This window comes from Danio aesculapii, chromosome 23 (genome assembly GCF_903798145.1).
Source record: "Danio aesculapii chromosome 23, fDanAes4.1, whole genome shotgun sequence".
NCBI lineage: Eukaryota > Metazoa > Chordata > Actinopteri > Cypriniformes > Danionidae > Danio > Danio aesculapii.
In genome coordinates, this window is record NC_079457.1 from 28,911,163 (window position 1) to 28,937,565 (window position 26,403).

Here is a 26,403-nt window from a genome sequence, read left to right on the forward strand (position 1 = left end):
CAATGACTTCAGTTTTCTCTTTGTTTAACTGAAGAAAGTTTTGGCACATCCAACTGTTAATTTCATCAATGCATTGGCAGAGGGTGTCAATGGGGCTGAAATCATTAGGCAATAAGGCTAAGTAGATCTGAGTGTCATCAGCATAGCTGTGGTAGGAGATTGAATAATTTCTCATTATTTGGCTCAGTGAGACCATATGAAAGGTTGAACTAATTGAAGTAATGCAGTGAACAAATAATGACTACAATGAAGTAATTCATTTTGTGAAGTCATTGCTGAAAAAGACTATGTACAATGCCACAACAAACAGCACTACAGAAGGCAATCCCCACAGACACAGTGTATTGTTAGAATTTTTTTTTTTTGACAAATGAAGTATTATTATTTCTCATGTTAATTTCAGAGTACATCATGCTTTGTGGGTGTGTCTGTGAGTGAGAGAGCAGGCACTGAGTTGCAAGAGCATCAGAGCAGAACTCATTAATATTCATGAACATTCCAAACATGGTCAATAAGGACCTTCTGATTTTAGGGATATATTCTGGTGTAATAAATGGGCACATAAAACTGTTTCTGGCTCATTTTTGACCTTACCTAAGGCACATATCTACTACGTAGATATCAGAAAACTTTTTAACATATTGAACCAATGCACTTTATGGCACCTTTAACCTTTTCTCGCGTGAGTTTTAAATACTCTAGCTGACCCTCCTGCATGATTTTTAATTATTGACATTATTAAGAATCCATTCATTTTTAAAGCTCTCATAACGACACGTCAAGCTACTCACATCACCCACCAGCCCCAATGATCGTATTTTGTTTCTTTTTGCCCTTTTCTGTTAATATTGACAAAAGTTCTAATTATATTGTGAAATTTCTGATACTCCCAGTCTCAAATATGGGATAGAGCATATATTTTATCGTGTAAACAGCTTAATAATGATCGTATTATTTGTTATATGACGGGTAATGGGCGCCACCATTGTTGCTTAAAGGGATACAGCTGCGATTAGAAGTTAGGAGAAGTATTTATATTATTCATTAAATTAATTGTATTTTATTAGCTAGATGGGATACAGCTGAGCATACTCATGTCAATATAGCATAATCTAATAAATATGTATTTTAATAGATTATGCTATTTTGACGTGAGTATCCTCAGCTTTATCCCATCTAGACGTGACCTTTTCCTGTAGTGCAGAGAAATCTAAATGGGATACAGCTGAGGATACTCACGTTAATGTAGCATAATTTTTGTGACATCGTACAACAAATATTATTTTTACATTACAGCAAGGTTTGGTTTTAAGGTTAAGGTAGGAGTAGAATGAATGAATAAAATACAATTTGTGACAATACAATGCGTAATTTAATAAATAATATTAATACTTCTTGTTAACTTTCGATCGCAACTGTATCCCTTCTAGCAACAACCGAAGGAGAGATTCAAGCTTCTGGATTTATTCATGTTTATTCATAATTTACTGCTGAAGTACGTGAAGCTGAGCAACTGTTTATCTGGGAGAGGAATAGAGAGAAAAAATTCTAGTAACTTCTAGTAAATTGTAGTAAATAATTTTTAATGCCATCTCTCATATTGCAGAGTATTTTACAAACCTTAAATAGTATGTTTTGCTTGTAGTTATGAGTATCTGAATGTCTGAAACCTAAAATAAATGTTATTTGTTTGAAAGCATGGATAAAGTGTGATTTATGACAAGCACTGCGCACCTCTTTCTGTGCCTCAGCGCACGCTGTCATATTTGAATTTTAGCAGTTGATAACGTGCGCTCTGAACGTTCTAATGACACTGATGTGATCGTACACTTCAGGGACCAGCCAAGGCTGATCACACCGGTGTGATCGTATGCGAGAAAGGGTTAAAGTTAAGCTTTTTAGGCAATGCATGTCTAAAAAATTAGGGGTGGGAATCACAGGTTAACTCGTGATACGATATTATCATAATATTGTGCCCCAGATATTGATATATCATGATATTGTTGATTATGCCATATATCAATATATCACAAGGAAAACATCCACTATGCATTACAATATTTGTAAATAAATGAGAAAAATGCATCAAAAAGTTCTAAGATGCATTTCTTTTATTAACAACACATTAAGTTAAATATCGATACTTGGCACCAGAGTATCGATAACGTATCATCCCTAGTCTAAATACATCTCTTTTGATCTATTTTGTGGAGTATAATTATAATTTTGTTTATATTTCATTTACAGCACAACTCAGGAACAAAGGTTACTCCGGTAGCATAAAGATACCTTACTCACTCCTTCTAGCTAAAATAAACCTCTCCATCACTTTAGTTGAAAAGTATAACAAGGCATATTTCACTTTGACATATTTCATATATAAGTGTTGTTTGGGGTTAAATTATAGGTTTTATTTTTTGTATTTACTGTTTTTTATTATTATGCTTAATGTCATAGAATCTCCATCCAGCCCATAAAAAACCTAAACCATCCTTATTCATATATGCTGAAAATGATTGCATACGTCAAGCTAATCACAGAATGACACAAATGCCAAAAGCACTTCAGGCTCTTATGTGGGCGTGCAATGGTTCAGAATAGAAAAATGGCCTAGTGAGTATTGGCAAACGTATATATATTTGCTCTTTAAACATCCTCATTGACTCTCCGGTGAGTCACTTGAAGTCGTTTTCATCCTTCTGTGTCTCTTGTTTTTTTTTTCACCTCCCCTCCCCCGTTTCCCCTTCATTCACTCCCACTCAGACTCTTTCTTTCTCCATTCTTCCCTTCTCTCCATCTTTAATCTGCAACACAGTCATGGTTTCACTTACAGTTCAGCACAAACACACACACACACACCCGAGTAACTCCGTCTCATCGGACAGCTCTAAAATCACAAACAGCACAATAAACTCAGGCTCCTGGATCCTTATAAATGAGAAATGAGCTTGTGAAATATTTGAGATGTTCAGGTATGCTGAGAGTGAGACCTGCTCTTTTAGTGGCGTCGCATTCAATATTAACTACACTTGCTCTCTGAAGCGCTCAGCAGAAGCAGAGCTGAGACAGTCAGATCTGTTAACTGCGCAGAACAGCGATTAATGCATGGGACCTGATACATTCACCTTGCTTTATGTTTAATAGTTTGGGGTTGGTAAGATTGTTTTCAAGTCTCTTATGCTCTTAGAAGATGCGTTATTTTGATTAAAAACAGGAACAATAGCGAAATGTTACAATAATTTAAAAAAAGGGTTTTAAAGGTCCATGTGAGATATTTCATCATTGTCAACGTATGTTAATGTCAAAATTTGATTTTAATAAACATTCACATACTTAAGCTATTAAAAATGGAAATGCCTTTTCCCTTTACAAATATATTAAGGATTATAATCACTCACCGGCCACTTTATTAGGTACACCTTACTAGTACCGGGTTTGACCCTCTTTTGCCTTCCGAACTGCCTTAATCCTTTATATCATAGATTCAACAAGGTACTGGAAATATTCCTGAGATGTTGGTCCATATTGACATGATAGCATCACGAAGTTGCTGCAGATTTGTTGGCTGCACATCCATGATGTGAATCTCCCGTTCCACCACATCCCAAAGCTGCTCAATTGGATTGAGCTCTGGTGACTGTGGAGGCCATTTGCTTACAGTGAACTCACTCTCATGGTTAAGAAAACAGTCTGAGATGATTTACGCTTTATGACATGGTATGTTATTCTGCTGGAAGTAGCCATCAAAAGATGGGTACACTGTGGTCATTAAGGGTTGGACATGGTCAGCAACAATACTCAGGTAGGCTGCGGCATTGACACAATGCTCAATTTATACTAATGGGCCCAAAGTGTGCCAAGAAAATACCACCCACACTATTACACCACCACCAGCAACCTGAACCACTGATACAAGGCAGGATGGATCTATGCTTTCATGTTGTTGATGCCAAATTCTGACTCTACCATCCGAATGTCGCAGCAGAAATCGAGACTCATAAGACCAGGCAACGTTTTTCCAATTTTCTATTTTGGTGGGCCTGTGCGAATTGTAGACTCAGTTTCCTGTTCTTAGCTGACAGGAGTGGCACGGTGTGGTCTTCTGCTGCTGTAGCCCATCCGCGTCAAGGTTTGACCTGTTGTTCATTCAGAGAGGCTCTTCTGCTCAATTATAACGAGTGGTTGTTTGAGTTACTGTTGACTTTCTATCAGCTTGAACCAGTCTGGCCATTCTCCTCTGACCTCTGGCATCAACAAGGCATTTGCGCCCACAGAACTGCCGCTCACTGGATATTTTCTTTTTTCTGACCATTCTCTGTAAACCCTAGAGATGGTTGTGCATGAAAATCCAAGTATCGTGATGGACGATGGCATTGTTGTCGTAGGCTGTGGTGAATTTTTTATTTATGAATAATTAATTAATTCATAACGAATTAATTATTTGTAGCCTACTGTTTCATCTACCTGACCCGCATGGTCTTTATTTTACCCATAACCTAATCATAAATAAATTAAGATACGTTAAACACAAATTACCACCTGTCAATCACTTTTGCGGGACTCTGGCATAAATAGGCTGTGACAAGTCACTGATGGAGTTTGCATGTTCTCCCTGCGTTCGCATGGGTTTCCTCCGGGTGCTCCAGTTTCCCCCACAAGTCCAAAGACATGTGGTACAGATGAATTGGGTAGGCTAAATTGTCCGTAGTGTATGAGTGTGAATGAGTGTGTATGGATGTTTCCCAGAGATGGGTTGCGGCTGGAAGGGCATCCGCTGCGTAAAAACGTGCTGGATAAGTTGGCGGTTCATTCCGCTGTGGCGACCCCGGATTAATAAAGCGACTAAGCCGAAAAGAAAATGGATGAATGTTTAATTATTACAAAGAATTAGAGATAATAATTAGTCATTTATTGTTGTTGCTGATATTGTTATTACATTTTATTTAAGCTGCTCAAAGGTCTGGTTGCCTATTTTCTTTTTTCCACTGTCTTGGAAAAAGTTTATCCTCATGAGAATGAATCAGCGAAGCTAAGGGCAGCAGTGATCAAACCGCATGGCTGAGATGTCTCTGTTTTACACAAACTCTGTGTAAAACAGACAAACAGTTCTGCATCCTCGCTTTCACTACACACACACACAGCCTTAACAAAATATCAGACTTTGTGCTTTAGGTATATACACAAGCAAAAAGACAGTCTGTCATCCGCCTTATCTGCTGTGTGTTGTATCTCTAGGGAGGTCGCTGAGCTTGTTGTTGTGTTCAGTTTTCACGCCCGAGGAGAGCTGGAGCTGCTGAACTGTGCTTGACAAGGTCAGGTCTTGTCTCCTCTTGTACACTATACACTCTGCATATACCTTAGTCTGCATTGAAAGACAATCTAGAGCTGCAACGTCAACTAGGGATTTTTTATAGGCAGGAGCCACTAAGGGAAACATGGATACAATGTTGTTGTTTCCAGTCAGAAGTGACCACTACTACTATTTTGAACACACACTTAACCTAGATATTGGACTTAGGCACTTATTTTTTTATTGCTAACCAGCCACAACCTGAACATCTTTGTACATCCAACATAAAAACTGCCTAGATACATCCTAGCAACTTCATAACAGGGGGTTAAAATCCAAAACTTCTGCACAATAAGCAATTGTTTTTTTTTGTTTGTTTGTTTTTAGGAAAACGTAAACACCTTGGGATCTATTTTAACGATCTAGGGGCAAAGTCTAAAGTGCAGGGCGCAAAACCATTAAGGGCGTGTCTGAATCCGCTATTTTAAGGGCAGTAAAATACGCTCTGCGCCCTGGCACATGGTCTAACAGGATTGTGCTTATTCTCCTAATCAGTTATGGGTGTGTTTTGAGCATAACGTGCATTAAACCAATCAAAGTCTCATCTCCCATTCCCTTTAAAAGTCAGTTGACCTGACGTATTTTCTTTTTACATGGTGGACTTTGTAAATGGAAAACTGAACGTTTCACTTGTGAGAAAACAGCTAAACAGACCACCTGCAGCGCCAGGATAAAGAACGGGCCTCCTCCATTCGGCCTCTTTACTTTCTCTTTAGTTTACTTTTACTCTTTACTTTACTCCTTTACTTTCATGGTTAAGGAAACGGTGATGTACGCACTCCGCTGAAGACATCCATTAGCCTACATATTTAATTCTGTTTGTTAAGCACAAAGATTTGTTTCAAAACTATTTCTAAATTCAGTTCTAATTTCCAGTAAATGAATAAATTAACAATAATAACAAAATGTGGTCAAAAAATAAAAGAGTTATTTCCAAACACACGTCCTATGCCCCATATGGACCAAAACCCCACAGGTGGACAAATCTAAACTTGTTTTTATTAAAACTAAAATAAATATGCATATAATAAATAACACTGCTAATAATAATAATAACATTATACTAATGCAAATCGTCATGAATGAATCGAAAAAGCCCCCTGACATGAAGAAGGCATGAAGGCAGTGGTTTTTATTTATTCATTCATTAATTTTATTTTCGGCTTAGTCCCTTTATTAATCTAGGGTTGCCACAGCAGAATGAACCGCCAACTTATCCAGCATATGTTTTATCGGATGCCCTTCAAGTTGCAACCCATCACTGAGAAACACCCATACACTCCCATTCACACTCATACTCTATGGGCAATTAGCTTACCCAATTCACCTACAGCGCATTTGTTTGGACTGTGGGGGAAACCAGAGCACCTGGAGGAAACCCACGCGGACAGGAGGAAAACTTGCAAACTCCACACAGAAATGCCAACTGACCCTGCCAAGGCTCGAACCAGCGACCTTCTTGCTGTAAGTCGACAGCGCTACCCACTGCGCCACCGCATCGCCACAGTGGTTTTTATATTTTTAATAATAATTTTTCTAACATTTTAATTCTTAAATTTTTATCCTCAGTGAAGTTAATTATTATTACAGCATCCTCTGTGTATTAAGCAATGTGTAACCCTTTGGACCTGCATAGGTGCATGACTAACGCACTCTGCGCTGGACTTTAGACTTGCTTATTGGTTGGTCAATGGTGCAGTCTATTTCAGTTCCTCAAAATAGCAACGCACCAACAATGCGCCTTAACACTCCTCCTTTTTAGACCGGAAAGTGGCGCAAATGGATTTGCTATTTAAACAATGTGGTGCAAAACATGAAAATTAGAGTTGCACTGGTCTGAAAATAGCAACAAATCGCCTTGCGCCTTATTGTCTTGCGCCTTATTGCACCTGGTGTATGATAGGGCCCCTAGTTACTTCTTTGTGGAAAATTATTTATTTTTTATTTGTATTTTGCGCAAATCCCACAAACTGCATTAATTATTACAGCTTTATTTACAGTTTTGAATTTTGGACAAACAGATCTCTATGGACATATTCACACTGCTCATATTTAAAAGCAAAGCAAGTTTTTTTCTTCTGTTTTTGGCCAAATTTAGATATAAACGAACGGCCAGACAGAGAGATCGATTTTTGGATAGATGGATGGATGGGTAGATGGATGGATGCTGTGGATGAAAACTAATTTTTCAGCAAAACAATTGGAAAAAAGGCCAACAAAGTCATTAAATATGTATTTAAAGGGGTCTTTTTCGCCTCATAAAAATTCTATAAGTTTTGCTGTGGTGAACTAAAGTTAAAAGAATTTAGTGTGTGGTCAAGATCAAATAACATACAATAAACGCAGATACCGACAAGCAACAACATAAAACACATACAGTACAATCAATCAGTCACGATTAAAATCTGCCAGCTAGACAAAAGTCTGAGCTTGTATTTTCTTTGTGCCTTCATCTAATATTCACTGTAATGTCTACAAAGGGCTCTTACCGTTAAAAGACTCAATATCAACAATGAAAGTAGATTAATGAAACCCTGATACTGCCTTTCAAGTCACCGCAAAAGGAGAATTCCACCATCTTCTTAAGGACACAATCACAGTCAGTACAAAACCATGATGTTTTATGCAAATCCTACTAAAGAAGTGAGCGATGTATAAAAAGAAATATCAAGGACTTTGAGGGCCAGCCCTTTTCATCAGACTCTACACAGAGCCTGGTGAACAAGCACTCACACCAGCCAGCAGAAGATAAGCTGATGAGTCATAGCCGACCTCAGAAACACGGCCTTTACAGAACCCCAGCATTATGTAGAGGAGACTTTAAAACATGGTTACACATACTGTAGTTCAATAAGAGAGAGACTGGGATTTTTAAACTGAGCATAATTATTATGTGTTATTTTTCTTATAGTTTCCTAACGAAACATTACGGCCTTTCACACTGCACATGACCTTGGGTAGTCATTGTTCTGCAAAGAAAATTTTCGCATTTGTAATTTAAAGTGGGGTTGGTTCTGCCTTTTTAATGCTTAGCAACCAAACAGCCAATCATGAGCCTCATTTCCACATGCTTTTCACATTGCACCCCATGTTATCATCACTCAAATCACTGCTTTTAGCCCAAAATAACATTTTTCACAGCACTTTATATGCAAGGTTAGTACTACAGGGGCTTTTGCATAGTTTCTAAAAAATATTGGCGGAAACACACTCTTTTAGGAGTGTTATAGGAATAGTTCTAGGAACTAAATTAGCTCCTACTTCAGAGTAGGGCCTATATCACCACAATTATCAACACCATTACTAGGGATGTAAGGGCTATTCACACACAATGTATTTTTTATCTTCAATTCGCTACTTATTTTTTTTTGTTTTTTCAATGTAAACGTGCTTAATGAACGTGTGACTGTGTCTGGCGCCTTTTAAAACAACTCACATGTGAGCACCACGTTTTTTATATGCCATTTCACAAACAGTGCAGTTCATCACTGTTAGTTCCACAGCAGTGGACCAATCAGACTTGGAGGTGAAGCAACCAGAGCAAGCTTCTGTTTACAGACTGTACCGGTGGTTGTGTCCAGGTACACTTGTGCTTTATGCTGGGCTAATTTTCAAACCATTACAAACTATTGCGCGTTGCGTTTTTAAAAAGCAAAGTTATGTTCGGTGTGAATGAGCTCTTAGGGTGTACTAAGGGCTGTGCAATTAATTGATATTCAATTTTGTCATGTCCCACCCCCTGTCCAGCATTCTACATTTGTTCGTTGATTTGCACATGTTGAATAGTGGTGAAGCGATGACCTTCATAGCCAATCACAGTCATATCTTTTGAGCACGTGAACACAATGGCCAGTCAACAGGGCTTTAAGAACCTACTCAACTACTTGCAAATGTTAACGGCAAATTTAAGGTCGCTCACCAAAGTCGATAATTTTGACAATCCTATACTACATCTTCATTATCACAAAACTCACAACAAAACCACAGATTCAATCATAACTTCACTTGTTGTTGTTGTTGACTGACAGTTACTAGTGATGATGGGAATGCTACTAAATGGCCCATGGGAATATTTTGCTTTTAGGAACCGGCCTGGAGTTCCTTTGATTACTGTACCTGGTGCAAAAGCACCTTATGTTTTACCTTATCTTACCAAGCTGTCATGTGTTTTGGACAGTAATGAAACACATATTGTGTATAAACAGATATCTCCGCATTTAAAGAGAAATGAGGTGTGGGCACCATTTATAAACTTTTAGTCCAGAAAGCTGATCCAGGATAAACAGTGAGCAATACATAATAAGGGGATGCACAACAGGTAACACTTTACCAGGGCTGACCCTGTACATTTGGGGGCCCTTAGCAGAATAATTTTGGGGCCCAAAATTTTAGTCTTCTTCCCTGTTCCTTACATTTAAGATGCAAGGTCCAGAGCTTATATTAAACTATGATTAATTAAATTAGAACATAACTTTTATAAATATGTCTCAGGAAAAAATATTACAGTATGTGCAAGTCTGCAAAATATGTCAGTGAAAGACACTTCAGTATTGCATTTCAGGTAAACGCATTTTAGACAAAAAAGGGTCTGTAAAACCTGGAAAAAATAAAATATTTCATATAAGTAGATGTTTATAAATTTGTAATTGGCTATTTCCGATAAATGTGCTCTTAGATTATGTCTTTAACATCATCATTAGCGCTTAAAAGCGATGCTAAAAATGATTTTGTGCTTGTCTCTTCTTGTCGCCTTTTTTCCCTCAGTTTTTCTACGCCTGAAGAATATTCGTTTCATTTTCGCTGTCCAATTTCCAATAGAAATCAGGTATTTAAATGTGTCCGGCAATGAAGCAAAGGACATGGCTGTGTCTGTGCATAGATTTGTGTACTTGTGGTGACCGGTCGTCTTAGAGGTTACCTTGGAGGAACAAATTCACACCGTGAGAACACAGAATGTATATGAGAAATGAGATGGAGCGAGCTTCCTGGTGATCACATGACCTTCACACGAAAACAATTTCAACTTTAATAAAATTGTGATTTTTTTTCTTTTCAGCGAAAATGTATAGATATTTAAGTACTAAAGCACTGCTAATGAAGGTAATTTGTAAAATGCAAATAAACAACCTGTAAAACAAACTCAGCAAGGAAACAGCTCGCACCACTAGTGGGTTTTTGGGGGCCCCTTGTCAGGAACCTTTTTTCAGAACCACTTCGGGGTTTTTGGCAAATACCATTTTTTAAAGAGCCATTAGGGATATATATATATATATATATATATATATATATATATATATATATATATATATATATATATATATATATATATATATATATATATATATATATATATATATATATATATATATATATATATATATATATATATATATATATATAAAGCATCACATGTTGAGCAAGTCTATGTATTAATAAAGGACAATTTATAGAATTTCTTTCTTTTCACCACCCATGAACATAGTTTGAATTTTATGGTGCAAAGTTACCATAGAAATGTAAGCGGCATGCCCTTTATTGGTGTTGCAATTCAAGTTAATCCATTGCGCCGCACACGCGCATTGGTTGAAACGTCTTTTTATTCTTATTCTTATTTATTTTGCTGTAAAAAAATACGATGAAAAGGTAATTTTAATTGTATTTTCAATAGGAAACTGATTTTTAGTGACAGTTAAAATTTTTTATTGAAGGGAGACAACTGGAGAGCCACATATTTTTGGTCAAAGAGCCACATGTGGCTCCCGAGCTATAGGTTCCCAACCCCAATCTTATAGGGAGGGTCGGCTATGATTTTACACAGTACATGAATAATGACATAATATGTTAACTAAACTTAACTTCATTATGAACTAATGATGGCGCTAATCATGATGAACTAACTTTAACTACAACATGAGTCACATCAGTTCATGTGCGAATAATGGCTACCTTAATTACTTGTTAGTAAATATTTGTTAATAAACGTATTAATTGACACTTTAGTTTTGTAGCTAAATGTAACTAAAATGAACCCATGACCTGTTAATGTATAATGTCATGACTTTACTTGTAGGGGCACATTATCCTGTGTTTAACAGTTTTGCATGTTCGTCTAGTGTGTGTTTACATTGTAAAACAATAGAAAAGTGTTCAGTCCACTTCAAAATAAACAAAAAAAAAACATCAGAAAGTTAGTTCATGATTAGCACATGCCTTAACTCATCATTAGTTTATAATAAAGTAACATTAAAGCAGAGCGCGTTAGTTGTGCGCCTCGCTTAAACATTGCTTAATCCATACAGGATGTACAGCAATACACAAAGATCTTTACAAATGAATAAGAATTAAAGGAGTAATATATTACAAAAATTATTATTTTCTAGCCTACATAAATATAAAAACCACTGACTCCATGCCTTCTTCATCTCTGGGGGGTGAATAATTTATTTATTATATGCATATTTATATTTGTTTTATTAAAAACAAGCTTAGATTAGCCCACCTGTCAGGTTTTAGACCATACGGGGCATAGTATGTGTATTTGGATATAACTCAGTTTTTACACACTTTGTTATTATTGTTCATTTATTGTTCATTAATGCGGAGGCTCATCTCTCATTTTCGCGCTGTAGATGCTCTGTTTAACTATTTTTTTCACTAGTGAAGTGTTCAGTTTTTCCACTTACAAAGTCCGCCACGTAAATAGCAAATGCTCGACCTTAAAATAGCAAAAGTGGATTTAGACACGCCCTTAATGCGTTTGCGCCCTGCGCTTTGGACTTTGCGCGTGGATCGTCAAAATAGAGCCCTCACACTGAAACAGTTAAGGCGTTTTAGAATGGCCAAAACAACATTTCAGATGTTTTACAATGTGGTCAGTCTGCTGGTTTGTCCATTCACACATATTTTATAATCACATGATCTCTTATAACAAAATCACATGACCTTTTTAATGCGCATATCCAAACATATCCAAAATGCGCAAAAAAATTGGTGGATGGAATAGTAGCTAAAGATTACCAATCCCTCTTTAGTCTCTTTATGAAGCATTTCTCTCACTTGCACATCCCAAAATGCTCACTTTATCTCAGTTAGGCCTTCACAAAAATAGTTCATTTTCATCACATTTTTCAGGGGCATAAAGTTCAGGGAAACTGTGAAGACACTTTTAATGTGTAAAGAGGTGTGAAGTGAGAAGGGACATGTGGTGATCATTTTCTAAACGGAAGAATTTATAATGAACTTCCTAATAATCTTATGGGACAATGACTCAAATCTAAAAACACAAATCAAAGTCAACATTATACATGTCTCTCTGACTTTCCATTAAAAATTTGAGGTACGTTATACAGCATTTAAAAGGTTAACCCACCCGTGAGAGCAACAAATGAGCAAGTATATCGGGAATACTGAAAATTACATAGTTAATAGTTTGTCATATAAGCTATCTGATGCATTACAATCACTAATAGGGTCAGATTTTTTTTTATTATATTACGCTTATTAATAATTTGATTAAGTGTCATGTTTATTATTTAATCAATATACATCATATTCATGGTGTTTAATAATATGGGCTATTTTTTACATACAGTATATGACATACAAGTTCATATTTGGATTTCACATATAAAAATATGTTTTATAAATCAAAATATTGTAAAAATGGCAGTTTACATATATATTTTTTCGACCGACGTAATTACAAATATGTACAGTACATATATGATCAAATATATTACCAATAATTCTGTATATGTTATCATATATTACATCTAATATATTTAAGCATATGTACATATTTGTATGTTTACAATAAATGTTGCATATATGACATGTGAAAAAACACTTGTATGTTATACATGTAATTTGGATTTTGCCATATATCAGATTTCTATACAGTATATGAAGTTATGATCATTGCAGTCATTATGTGTTGGATGTAATTAGTTTGAAAATAACTACTGTGGTTGCAGTAATTAAATGACTATTATGATAGTCTTAAATGATCCTCTGAAAAGTTTTATTTTTAGTTAATTTAAATTACAGTTACTTACAATATACCTGCCTTAAATTCTATATATTTAAATATATAACAGTATAAATCAATTTAGAGAAGCAAAGTAATTGTGTTTTTTTGTTTCACCCATATATTATAAACAAAGGTTAAATGTATCAAGATGATTGCACATGCTTAAGAATTAATTAATGAATTATTAAATGAATTATTAACAATTATATTAATTCATGACAATATACAGCATGGTATAAATTCAAAGAAGCAAATTAATGACACTGTATTAAATATGTCATTACTTTGAAACACTGATATATATATATATATATATATATTTATTTTTATTATTATTATTATTATTTTTATCTATTTATTTTCTTAAGCAGGGCTGCATGGTGGCGCAGTGGGTAGCACGTTCACCTCACTGCAAGAAGGTCGCTGGTTCGAGCCTCGGCTGCGTCAGTTGGCATTTCTGTGTGGAGTTTGCATGTTCTCCCCGCGTTTGCGTGGGTTTCCTTCAGGTGCTCTGGTTTCCCCCACAAGTCCAAAAACATGTGGAGCAGGTGAATTGGGTATGCCAAAATTGACCATATATGAATGAGTGTGTATTGATGTTTCCCAGTGATGGGTTGCTGCTGGATAGGCATCCGCTGCGTAAAACATATGCTGGATAAGTTGGCGGTTCATTCCACTGTGGCAACCCCAGATATGTGGGACTAAGCCGAAAAGAAAATGAATGAATAAATGAATTTTCTTAAGTATTAAATTATGCATAAAGTTAAAAGCCTCTTCGACTAAAATTTAAAGAATTAAAGGAGCTTATTATCTATGTATTGATATTATGAGGATTTTGTGTAGTATTGATTCAAGTAGTTGAATTACACAATGAGTAATTACATTTATTTTCATACAAAGTAATTAGAAAAAGTAATTTAAATACAGTTTTAATGATGTAATTAGTAATTAATTACTACTGTATTTTTAAAGTAACTTACCCAACACTTACTTAATTTAATCATTTTTTATTTAAGTTTTATTTTCTGGCGGTCCTTTTGACAACCCTTATATATAGTTGAAATCAGAATTATTAGCCTCCCTTTAAATTTTTTTCTTTTTAAATATTTCCCAAGTGATGTTTAACAGAGCAAGGAATTTTTCCCAGTATGTCTGATAATATTTTTTCTTCTGGAGAAAGTCTGATTTGTTTTATTTCGGCTAGAATAAAAGGTTCAAATTATTAGCCCCTTTAAGCTATATTTTTCTACTGTCTACAGAACAAACCATCATTATACAATAACTTGCCTAATTACCCTAACCTGCCTAGTTAACCTAATTAACCTAGTTAAGCCTTTAAATGTCACTTTAAGCTGTATAGAAGTGTCTTGAAAAATATCTAGTCAAATATTATTTACTGTCATAATGGAAAGATAAAATAAATCAGTTATTAGAAATGAGTTATTAAAACTATTATGTTTAGAAATGTGTTGAAGAAATCTTTTCCCTGTTAAACAGAAATTGGGGAAAAAACAAACAGGGGGACTAATAATTCAGGGGGTTTAATAATTCTGACTTCTGACTAATAACTGTACATATATACGAATTAAGCATATTAATTAAGAAATGTCTCATTTATGATGTCATTATTTATGTAATGTTCAATTTAGCATATTTACGGCACTGAGATTTCCATGTACCATGACGCAATGCCAGATATTATGAAGAAGGGAAAGTGCTAAAACAGCATCATCCCAAAGTGTGAACAGGCATCTGTGAGCGGTGTTAAATCGTGATGCAGCAGGCCTCTCCAGGCGAGATGTGCGTTAAACAGAGGGCCACATGTAGTTCAGACGTTTCATTAATGAATGTTGAGCTCAGGAAGAGAATGATGCATCACCCACAACACCGGCACTAGTCGATGAGGACCAGAAAACACTCGGCAGTCTAGATTATCCTCTCTCTATGTCTGGGTCAATCTTACAGCTCACATATCTTTCCTAGATCCATCTCTTGCTTTTTTAAACCTGTGCTAAAGGTGTTTTAAAGGGGATGTAATATGGAAAGTGTTTTTTTGTGTGTGTGTTTATATTGTGTTAGATAGTATATTCGAGTGCCTAGTTCATCTACCAATGCAGAAAATGTGAAAAAAGATCATCCAGAAACTTTGTGTAGTAGGGATGTAATAATTAACTCTTTATGACTCATAATATTGATCTCACGATACAATCTTTTAAACGATTTTCTTTTTAGGAAAATAAAATTAGTCAAATTAGAAATTAACAAGACCTTTTATTCTTTTATTCTTTTTCAAACGCTGCACATTTCTTTGTAAAATTGTAACATTTTATGTTAAATGACAAAAACTGTATTGCATTTTTAAGACTAATTCCACATTAAAAAAGCATTCAAATAAATTCTTTAAAGGAGTGGTCCACAGTGTATTTTTAAGGCTTGGTTTTGTTTATGGGGTGCAAAACAATATGTGCACATGCTTCATTTGTAGAAAATCACATTATTTTTTCATCTATCTTACTTTACGTATATATAAAGTCAGCTAACATAATGTGCAATGATTCGCAGATTGCCTCTGTGTATGCTCGTAATCTGAAGGGTTTATGACATCATTAACCCGGACGTATTTTTTTGTTGTCCCCAAACTTCGTTCGCTGTAGGCTTTGCTAAGCCAATTCTGTAAAAGCCAATGTCTCCCTTTGCATTGAATTTGAGTGTATTAAATTCAGAGATGTTGTTTATGTTCACACAGCTACATTACACATCAACTAAAGTTTAAAATATGATATCATAGTGGACCAATCCTTTAATTTCTGCAATACAGTATATACATTATGTAACACAAATTGTGTTGATCAAACACATGGAACTATAATGATGTGACAAAGATATGTTGTAGATGTAGAGTATTTAGTATCTAAAAATAAACTCCAAAAATTATCCTCATAGCTGACATCAGTGCATCAAACAATACATTTTACTGATTATAAAAAAAATGTAAACATTTGACATTATGATATTTTTTTATTCTGCGATATTGCGATATGTATACAATTTCACTAGATGCAAAGAATTTACCATTTTAGACTAATTGGGATGATTCTGTAGGGAAGTTCATCTGCATAGAATATAATAAACGATCTACAAGCACAGATCAATTCAATAGAGAAAAAGATACAAATGAAATCAACAGCATTTTATTATTTTCCGATTAGTCTAACTGTATTCAGCTATACAGTAATTGAATAATCTAATGTAAAATAATGCTACATAGTCTTCGTTTTATAAACAAGTCAATAAAATTAATCGTTTTTAATTTGTAATAAGATCCAAACGGTACAATTTCTTATGCCTGAATGCTTTTAAGACCCTCACACAGGCTTCAAAAAACATTATAAATTTTAATCCATAGTCAACATTGCATACAGTTGAAGTCAGAATTATTAAACCCCCTGAATCATTAGCCCCCCTGTTTTTTTCAACACATTTCTAAACACAATGGTTTTAATAACTCGTTTCTAATAACTGATTTATTTTTAACTTTTTCATGATGACAATAAATAATATTTGACTAGATATTTTTCAAGACACTTCTATACAGCTTAAAGTGACATTTAAAGGCTTAACTAGGTTAATTAGGTTAACTAGGCAGGTTAGAGTAATTAGGCAAGTTTTTGTATAATAATGGTTTCTTCAAATAGCTTAAAGGGGCTAATCATTTTGACCCTAAGATGTTTTAGAAAAATTATAAACTGCTTTTATTCTAGCCAAAATAAAACAAATTCTTTCTCCAGAAGAAAAAATATTATCAGACATACTGTGAAATTTCCTTGCTCTGTTAAACATCATTTGGGAAATATTTAAAAAAGAAAAAACAAGTCAAGATTTCAACTGTGTGCTCGTGATGTGATTATTGTGAATGATCACATTGCGATATCATTGCAAAAACGATATATTGTGCAGCCCTAACAAAAATAGAATGAAATATCTAGGTTGACAAAATTTAGGTAAATAAATATGGTGAATGGCGTCACTGTGGTTGAATTTAATTTCTGAAGGAAACATGCTGAAGAATTATGCCGGAGTTTTATATATTTGAGCAAAATACATTTCCTGCTGGACTGTTTTATCAATGAGAGTTCAACATTGTTTCTGAAGGATGGATCTCAATACAAAATCAGAATTTTGTGCTCTAACTTCATATCAAAAACAAGTAACTTCATATTTTGAGAATGTTTCCAAGTGACCTTTTTGAATGTGCTTGTTAACATGCTGTGCGGCTAATGTGGCTAAAGTTACCATTGTAACTGAATCTATACACAGAGACCAGAGGTATGTTGTTATAAGAATCCTGAGAAAGCACACTATAAATGTAATTCATAAACATATTAAAAAAAGTTAAAAAGCCTGATGAAATGAGGAAATGTAACTTTTATGCATTGGCAGATCATACAATTCATACAAATGCATACAATTTAATTTATATGAAAACGTATGATTTTTAAAAGAAGGTGCACCCCCAAACCCCAGCCCTAAATCCAACAGTCATTGGAGGATAAGCAAATCTTACTAAAAAGTACAAACGAGATCTAACAAATTTAAACAAATTAACCACTAAATAAAAAAAAGTTAATATTTATGTTGATTTAACTCCATTCATTCATTCATTCATTTTCTTTTCAGCTTAGTCCCTTTATTAATCCATGGACGCAACAGCGGAATGAACCGGCAACTTATTCAGTTTTACGCAGTGGATACCCTTCCAGCTGCAACCCATCGCTGGGAAACACCTTTACACTCCTGCATTCACACACATACACTACAGCCAATTTAGCTTATCCAATTCACCTATAATGCATGTCTTTGGACTGTGGGGGAACCCGGAGCATCCATCCAACAAAGGGAGAACATGCAAACTCAACACAGAAATGCCAACTGAGCCAGCCGGGATTCGAACCAGCGACCTTCGTGCTACCCACTGTGCCACTGTGATGCCCGTTAATTTAACTTATTTGAATAAATTAATACGTTTAACTTAATATTTTTAGTCAGTTTGAATAATGTAACTTGTGACGACTAGAACATTTAATTTGATTCAACTAAACAATTTCAACTAAACTATTTTTTTATACAGAGATTAGATTATCAAGGTGAATGCGTACCTTGGCTCTGAGGGTCAAACAACAAAAAATAAGGTCAAGAATCTTGATGTGATTCTGGAGTCAGATATGAGTTTCAGTAATGATGTCAAAGCAGTAACTAACATACTATCATCTTAAAAACATTACAGGAATTAGATGCTTTGTTCCCAGTGAGGAGTTCATGCTTTTATCAGCAGCAGGGTGGATTACTGTAACGGCCTCCTCACTGGCCTTCTCAAAAAGGCATTCAGGCAGTTGCAGCTCTTCCAGAAACCTGCGGCCAGGATTCTGACCAGAACCAGAAAATCAGAGCACATCACACCTGTCCTCAGGTCTTAAAACTGGCTCCCAGTTACATTCAGATTCAATTTTAAATTATTATTACTTGTCTATAAATAACTAAATGGCCTAGGACCTCATTACATTGCAGATTTGCTCACTGAACACAAACAGATCACTCAGATCTTTAGGATCAAGTAAATTATAAATTCCAAGGGTCCAGTCAAAGCAGGGTGAATCCACCTTCAGCTACTACACCCTCTACTGCTGGAATCAGCTTCCAGAAATGATCAGATGTGCTCCAACATTAGGCACATTTAAATCAAAACTGAAAACACATCTGTTTAGCTGTGCCTTTACTGAATGAACACTGTGCAACATCCGACAGATCGGACTATTATGTCTTTCTTTTCTCTTTCATCTGTTTTAACACATTTTAATCCGTTCTTTTTTAATAATATTTGTTTTCATTTTATTTATACTTGTCTCTATTATTCCTGTTTATGTAAAACACTTTCAATTGCCACTGAGTATGAAATGTGCTACATAAATAAACTTGCCTTGCCTTGCCTTGCTTTATAGTGCATGTCTCCACTAACCTGACTCTGGTTTGAACATGTACAGTAAGTCTTTAATAATCTACTGGTCCATTCTGACATTTTGTCTCTGTTAAATTCACTTGTTTCATTTGTGTCAGAAATAAGGTGTAAAGGTTCCGTCCCATTCTGGAAAAGAGCAGCTTATTTGCATTTAAAGGGACACAAAAAGCGGCATGTTTTGGCCACACTCAAATAGGAGCTAAATGGACAAGATATAATAAAGGGACATGTGAGCTATTATTTTGGCAGAACGGTGGCACAGTGGGTAGCGCTGTCACCTCACAGCTAGAAGGTCGCTGGTTCGAGCTCCGGGTAGGTCAGTTGGCATTTCTGTGTGGAGTTTGCATGTTCTCCCCATGTTCCTCCGGGTACTCCGGTTTCCCCAACAAGTCCAAAGTCATGCCCTATAGGAGAATTGGGTGAGCTAAATTGTCTGTAGTGTATGTGTGTATGTCCAGGTCCTCCAGGTTGAGGGTTGAGCGTTGGGCTAACGACCCACCTTGTTAAAAATTAGATGTTACGAAACACAAACAAAGTGTGACTATCAACTTCGATATAAACGGCCCTTGGAGTAAGTAAGTGAGGTATTTTAAATTCCACGCAAACAGGGAGTTACTGAGACTTTTATTTCAGTGCGTTGATGTACTTCCAACTTAAATGGAATATTAAGTAGGGGTGGGGCTTTTATTTTGCATAGCATTCCCTCATAGCAATCTGACAGTAAGAGGGGCATGGTTGAGAATACTGTGGCCGGAGCTGTCAGGCTGATGTTCTCAGAGAAGCACAGCCACTCTAAATGCGGAAGCAAATGGTCAAACTTTGATTAAAGACTACTAAACAAACGCTTTTCAGTGGAGTAACTCACAGAGACAAATTACTCACCTTAAAAATGATAATGTGCGATAGCAAAAAATTTGGTAAATTTAGATTTCCCAAAGACTTTAAGCTAATACCTCACAGAAAAGATCTGGAAACAAATGAGATTTAAGTTACATCTAATGAAAACAGCCATAATATGCAAATGTGATTCATTAAATGCAGCACCTTTTAAGATTTAAAAATAAAACTGTCACTGAAAGCAGCCCCTGTTTTCTATATGTTAAGAATCTGGCCTGAATGCATCCTGAAATGAATCTCCTCTGTATTTAAAAGCCTAAAAATGCCTGCACTCAACAGTGAACCGTCTCTTGTAAAAATGTGCAGAAAGGAGAAACCTGCATATGACATGCCACATCTGATTTTTTATCACTAAAAAGATTCCTCTTTAACATGACTCTTGCTCTCATTGATTTTTAGCAGAGCAATGATGAAATTATGTTCCCTAAAGAATTAGCCAATAAACCTAAAGGTGACACAGCTGGTATTCAAAGAAGTCGCCTTTATCGCTAAAGATTTAGAGCTTAGATTAAAAAAGATCTACTGCTATTTCTTACTCAAGACAGAAAAGGATTGCTTGGTCATTGTGCATTATTTGCATTCCTTTAAGACACTGAGCTAAGCAAAACAATCCTGGTTACTGAAGACTGAAATCTCAAATTCTGTGCAGCTCACATTTTACATTGAATGTAAGATTTGTTTATTATATCTATTTTATTATTTATTCTTTATATTACTGATCTTTTTTACCGTATGTTATGCTCCTTATTTCGTGGACTATGTTGTTTTTAATATTTACAAACATTTTTTAAACTTTTATTGTCAGAACAAACAGTTTATTATAGATGTCAACACAATAAAGAATGTGTAGGAACAACTTTCACTCAGAACCAATTTTGCATATAACAAAGAAACGTGAAATGAAGACTGAAACATTATTAACATGCTGTAATTGTACTTAATTTACAGCTTTAAAATAAATCAATATACAGTAAAGCTTTTTTCATCATCACATTAATTGCATTCATTATTACAATTTTAATACTAGTTTATATTGGAGTCATTTAGTAAATATACTAGCTGTATGTTTTATATCGCAATATATATTCACAGAATAAATTTATATTTGTTTTATATCTAATATTATGTGCATATTATTCGTATACTAAAGATGTGTAATTATGTATCAGGGTTTCTGCAGGTTTCACCAAGTCAAATTAAAGACTTTTTAAGATCATCAAGAATGAAATTTCAAACTTATATAGGGTTAATCGGTAAGAGTTTTCTTAATGGCCCAGCAGAAAAAAAAATGTACTTCCCCCATCAAGAAACAAATTCTAATTAGTAATTTTTGGCCACATATTTTAAATAATGAGTCAAATCAAGCAGACCATAGTTATACACATGCACATTTTTTTTCAACTTTAAAAAAAAGCTTTTTCGGTTTTGCCTTATAGCAGTTTTATTTAAAGAATTCTAATGTTGTGTATATGTATTTATTTAAGTTTCATTTTATATCAAGCCTCCCTTGGACAGGTATTGAGAATTAGCAAGTCTGCTAAAACACTTCAACAAATGCATTGGGTTTGTCCAGTGTAATCGTCAAATAAACAATAAATACAATAATATTAGTTATAAATAGAGCTTTGCTAAAAGTTTAATTGAGATATATTGTTGGCGATTGGATGTGTGTTGGATTGATTGGGTAGCTTTACATAAACAAAAAAAAATTAATACCTGTTTAAAATGATTTAAGACCTACAAGACAATATTTCTGTGAATTTAAGACTTTTTAAGGCCTAAAATTTTGTTTTTGAAATTTAAGAATTTTTAAGACTTTAAGACCCCACGGACACCCTGATATATGCATAATTATATCATATACAATATATCCATATATATATATATATATATCCATATATATATATATATATATATATATATATATATATATATATATATATATATATATATATATATATATATATATATATAGACACTTCTTTACAGCTTAAAGTGACTTTTTAAAGGCTTAACTAGGTTAATTAGGATAACTAGGCAGGTTAGGGTAATTAGGCAAGTTATTGTATAACGATGGTTTGTTCTGTAGACTATTGAAAAAAATAGCTTAAAGGGACTAATAATGTTGTCCCTAAAATGGTTTTTAAAAAATTAAAAACTGCTCTTATTCTAGCCGAAATAAAACAAATAAGACTTTCTCCAGAAGAAGAAATATTATCAGACATACTGTGAACATTTCCTTGCTCTGTTAAACATCATTTGGGAAGTTTTTTTTTTTTAATTCAAAGGGGGGCTAATAATAGGAAATTTTCACAGTATGTCTGATAATATTTTTTCTTCTGGAGAAAGTCTTATTTGTTTTATTTTGGCTTTTTAATTTTTTAAAAGCCATTTTAACGTCAAAATTATAAGCACCTTTAAGCTTAATTTTTTTCTATAGTCTACAGAACAAACCATCATTATACAATATCTTGCCTAATTACCCTATCCTGCCTAATTAACCTAATTAACCTAGGTAAGCCTTTAAATGTCACTTTAAGCTGTATAGAAGTGTCTTGAAAAATATCTACTCAAATATTATTTACTGTCATCATGGCAAATATTAAATAAATCAGTTATTAGAAATGAGTTTATAAAACCATTGTGTTTAGAAATGTGTTGAAAAAAATTTTCCCTCCATTAAGCAGAAATTGGGGGGAAAAATGTATATAACTTTTAACATATCAGCCACTCTAAACTATCTAATAGCACTGTTTGGAATTCCTTTTGAGCCATATTTGCCTTAAACAACAGTATGTTGTGGCTTTTACCACATTATTGTCTAGGAGGCTTATTCTCCTTAAGTGGAAACAAACATCTCCACCTTCATATGACAGATGTATAAAATAAAAAAAATTTGTGTTTAAAGTTTATCTAAAAAAAGAATTTTCATTAAAGGGATCTTTAAAATCATGGAAACCTTTGTTAAATTATGTTGACACCATTGATCTTGAAGCAGAAGAGGAATAAAGCTTTTTATTATTATTTTTTGTTTTTTTATTACTTTTATTGTTAGTTTTTTATGTTATTTATATATTTATTTTATTATTTATTTTTATTTATTTATTTATTACTTTTATTGTTAGTTTTTTATATTTTTTATAATTATTTTATTGTTTATCTATTTATTTATTGTTAGTTTTTATGTTATTTGTATATTTATTTTATTTTTTATTCATTTATTTTTTACATTTATTGTGATAACTATATTTTTGTATGGTCACTGATTCTTAGTCGTGAAAAAGCAGAACAGTGTATTACTTATTTTTGTGTGTATGATATTGTATCTGCACAAAATGTTAATAAATATATTTGGCAAAAAAGTTATATATTTAATTTATGCATATTTTATAATTTATACATATAATTTATGAATATTCAGGTAAAGCACCACATCCATAATGATGTCATGATGCATAAAAACTAAACCTGATTATTATTATTTATATTTTTTACATTACATCCATAAATGAATGCTGTACCCAGATGCTATCTAAAAATTATGTGCAGAAAATGTCAGTTTAATTGTCTTTATTCTTTTCAGATTCCTATAACAATGCAGTCTTGTGTTTCTTTCCTCTGAATTTGGGGTTTAAAATTTCAGACATTCCTGACAGGTCTGATGAGAGAATCACAATGAACACCAACAATATACACCACACTCTCTGAATCACAGACTCTCGGAGATGTGTCTCAGCATCATTAAAATACGACTTCAGCGCATCATCTCATCCGTATCTCCAGGAGACTCCATTGACCTGCTCTGTTGAATAGGCAGGAGCAGTGAATGCGCAGTCTCAGTGCGGAACCAAGCTATCAGACACACCAGCCAATGTTGCCAAAGCAGCAAAAAAATGCATCCCATTTCATCAGCTCTCCCACATCAAACCTGTATTAAACGATGCGCGCAGAAACAAGTGCACACGAGACAAAAGACAATAACGCGGATGAATCCTCCCTCACCGGAGAACAAAAAAATTAAACATAGGATCTAAATCTTTTTGTCTGCTCATTTTGAATGGTAGCATAAGCCACAGTTGGCACATAATCTCTAGGCAGTCTGCTATGCGCTCTCCTCCTGCTCGTTGTAGCAACCAAAACACAGATCCGCAGGGGGAAATATTACTATGGTGTTATTTTCCAGATGCATTTCAAAGGGATGCATCAAAAGCAACGTGATTTGATTGATCTCCATCGCGCGGCGCGCAATATTAAAACGAAAGCGCAGATCATGGAGCCACTTTCACCATGGCAATGAAACGCGCTTTTATTTTTTCCTGATGGCATCTCCAGACAATAAATGCATCATCTTACCTGCGCCGTGCGAGAGATCGATGCCAGACTCGCTGAGGATGTTCGGGTCACTTTGAGATCTGCCTCTGTGCAGAAGACATTTGTCTATTCCGTCCGATGTAGCCATGAGGAGCTTGTATGAGTCAAATAATGAAATCCCTTTCGGAGGCAGCGGAGCCGTCGGTGAGGCGGATGCGTCTAAGAGCATCCAGCATCAGGCATTGCCGAATTAGAGGAACCCTTTACAGTGACTGTGTGTGTGCATGAGGGAGGGAGACCGAGAGTGTCTGTCATGAGGGCTGGGGTATTTGTGTGTGTGTGTGTGTGTGTGTGTGTGTACGCGCGCGCGCAGATGCCACCTTTATCCACTCCACAATGACCCACTGACAGGCGAGCATCCGTTCTGAATCACAGGATGCGAGCGCATGACGTTTTACAGCGCCTTCGTAAATGAATTCATTCATTTGTGCTTTTTGCAGACCTTGTGGCGTTGGGTTCGAGAGAATCGGGGTTTTGAGCGGAACGAATCGTTAGTGTGAATGAATCATGATGACTCGTATTTTCGCTTGTTTAAAGTAGGCATTAAATTGAAAGTAGCATCAAATATTTTATGAAGAATTGCTGTATTTATGCTTATTTTACATGATTTATTTCTATAATTGTGTGTGTGTGCGCGCGCGCGCGCGTGTGTGTGTGTTCTTGCCTTTTTTACAAAAAAAAAAACCTTTCTCTTATGACGTTCACTGATGTTCGTGAGGGCGGGACAACCTGCCAATCATAAGAAATTGATTTGAAATTGATCGACCAATAGCAAATCAATTAATCAATTCCCGATGGAAAAAACATTGTCAAATTTTAAGAACCTTAAGAAGCTGTTTTACTCAGTAATGTCACACAGCCAGGCTTGAAATTGTTGAAACTTCTTGAAGCATTCATATAGGATTTATATTAATATTCCTTCATTTATTCATTCATTCATTTTGCTTTGGCTTACTCTCTATTCAGAGATTGCCACAGCGGAATAAACCACCAACTATTCCAGCATATATTTTCCCGTTGCAACCATACAGGGAAACACCTAGACTCACTCACAAACACTCATACACTACAGCCAATTTACTTTATTCAATTCACATTTACCTTATGCGTTTGGACTGTGGGGGAAAGTGGAGCACCCAGAGGAAACCCACGCCAACACAGGGAGAACATGCAAACTCCACACAGAAATGCCAACTGACCCATCTGTGACATGAACCAGCGATCTTGTGAGGTGACAGTGCTAACCACTGAGCCACAGTGCCGCCCCTCATTTATTTATTAATTAATTCATTTATTCATTAGTTTTCCTTCGGCTTATCAAAGGTCGCCACAGAGGAAAGAACTGCCAACTACTATGGCATATGTTTTATGCAACGGATAAGCCAGCCACATCCCAGTACTGGGAAATACTTTCTATCTCTCTCTCTCTCTCTCTCTCTCTCTCTCTCTCTCTCTCTCTCTCTCACACACACACACACACACACACACACACACACTATGGCCAATTTAGTTCATCCACTTCATCTATAACACATAACTATTCATGACTTATTTTTTGCTTACTTAAACGCAAAATATATGTGATTTTTCATAAATATATCCAAAAAATACTAGAGGCCCTATCATACACCCAGCGCAATAAGGCGCAAGACATGTTTTGTGCGATTTGTTGCTATTTTCAGACCAGCGCAATTCTAATTTTCATGTTTTGCGCCATGTTGTTTAAATAGCAAATCCATTCGC

At 35.0% G+C, this 26,403-nt stretch overlaps 1 protein-coding gene across 1 annotated transcript in view; it reads right to left on the reverse strand.

Annotated features, from left to right (window-relative positions):
- Positions 1–24,919, reverse strand: part of phactr3a (phosphatase and actin regulator 3a) — a 92,924-nt gene extending 68,005 nt beyond the window's left edge. Inside the window, exon 1 of the mRNA XM_056450086.1 lies at positions 24,643–24,919. Coding sequence (XP_056306061.1) covers positions 24,643–24,829 — 187 coding nt within the window. The 5' untranslated portion in view covers positions 24,830–24,919. The remainder of the gene's footprint in view (positions 1–24,642) is intronic.
- Between the last annotated feature and the right edge of the window lie 1,484 nt (positions 24,920–26,403).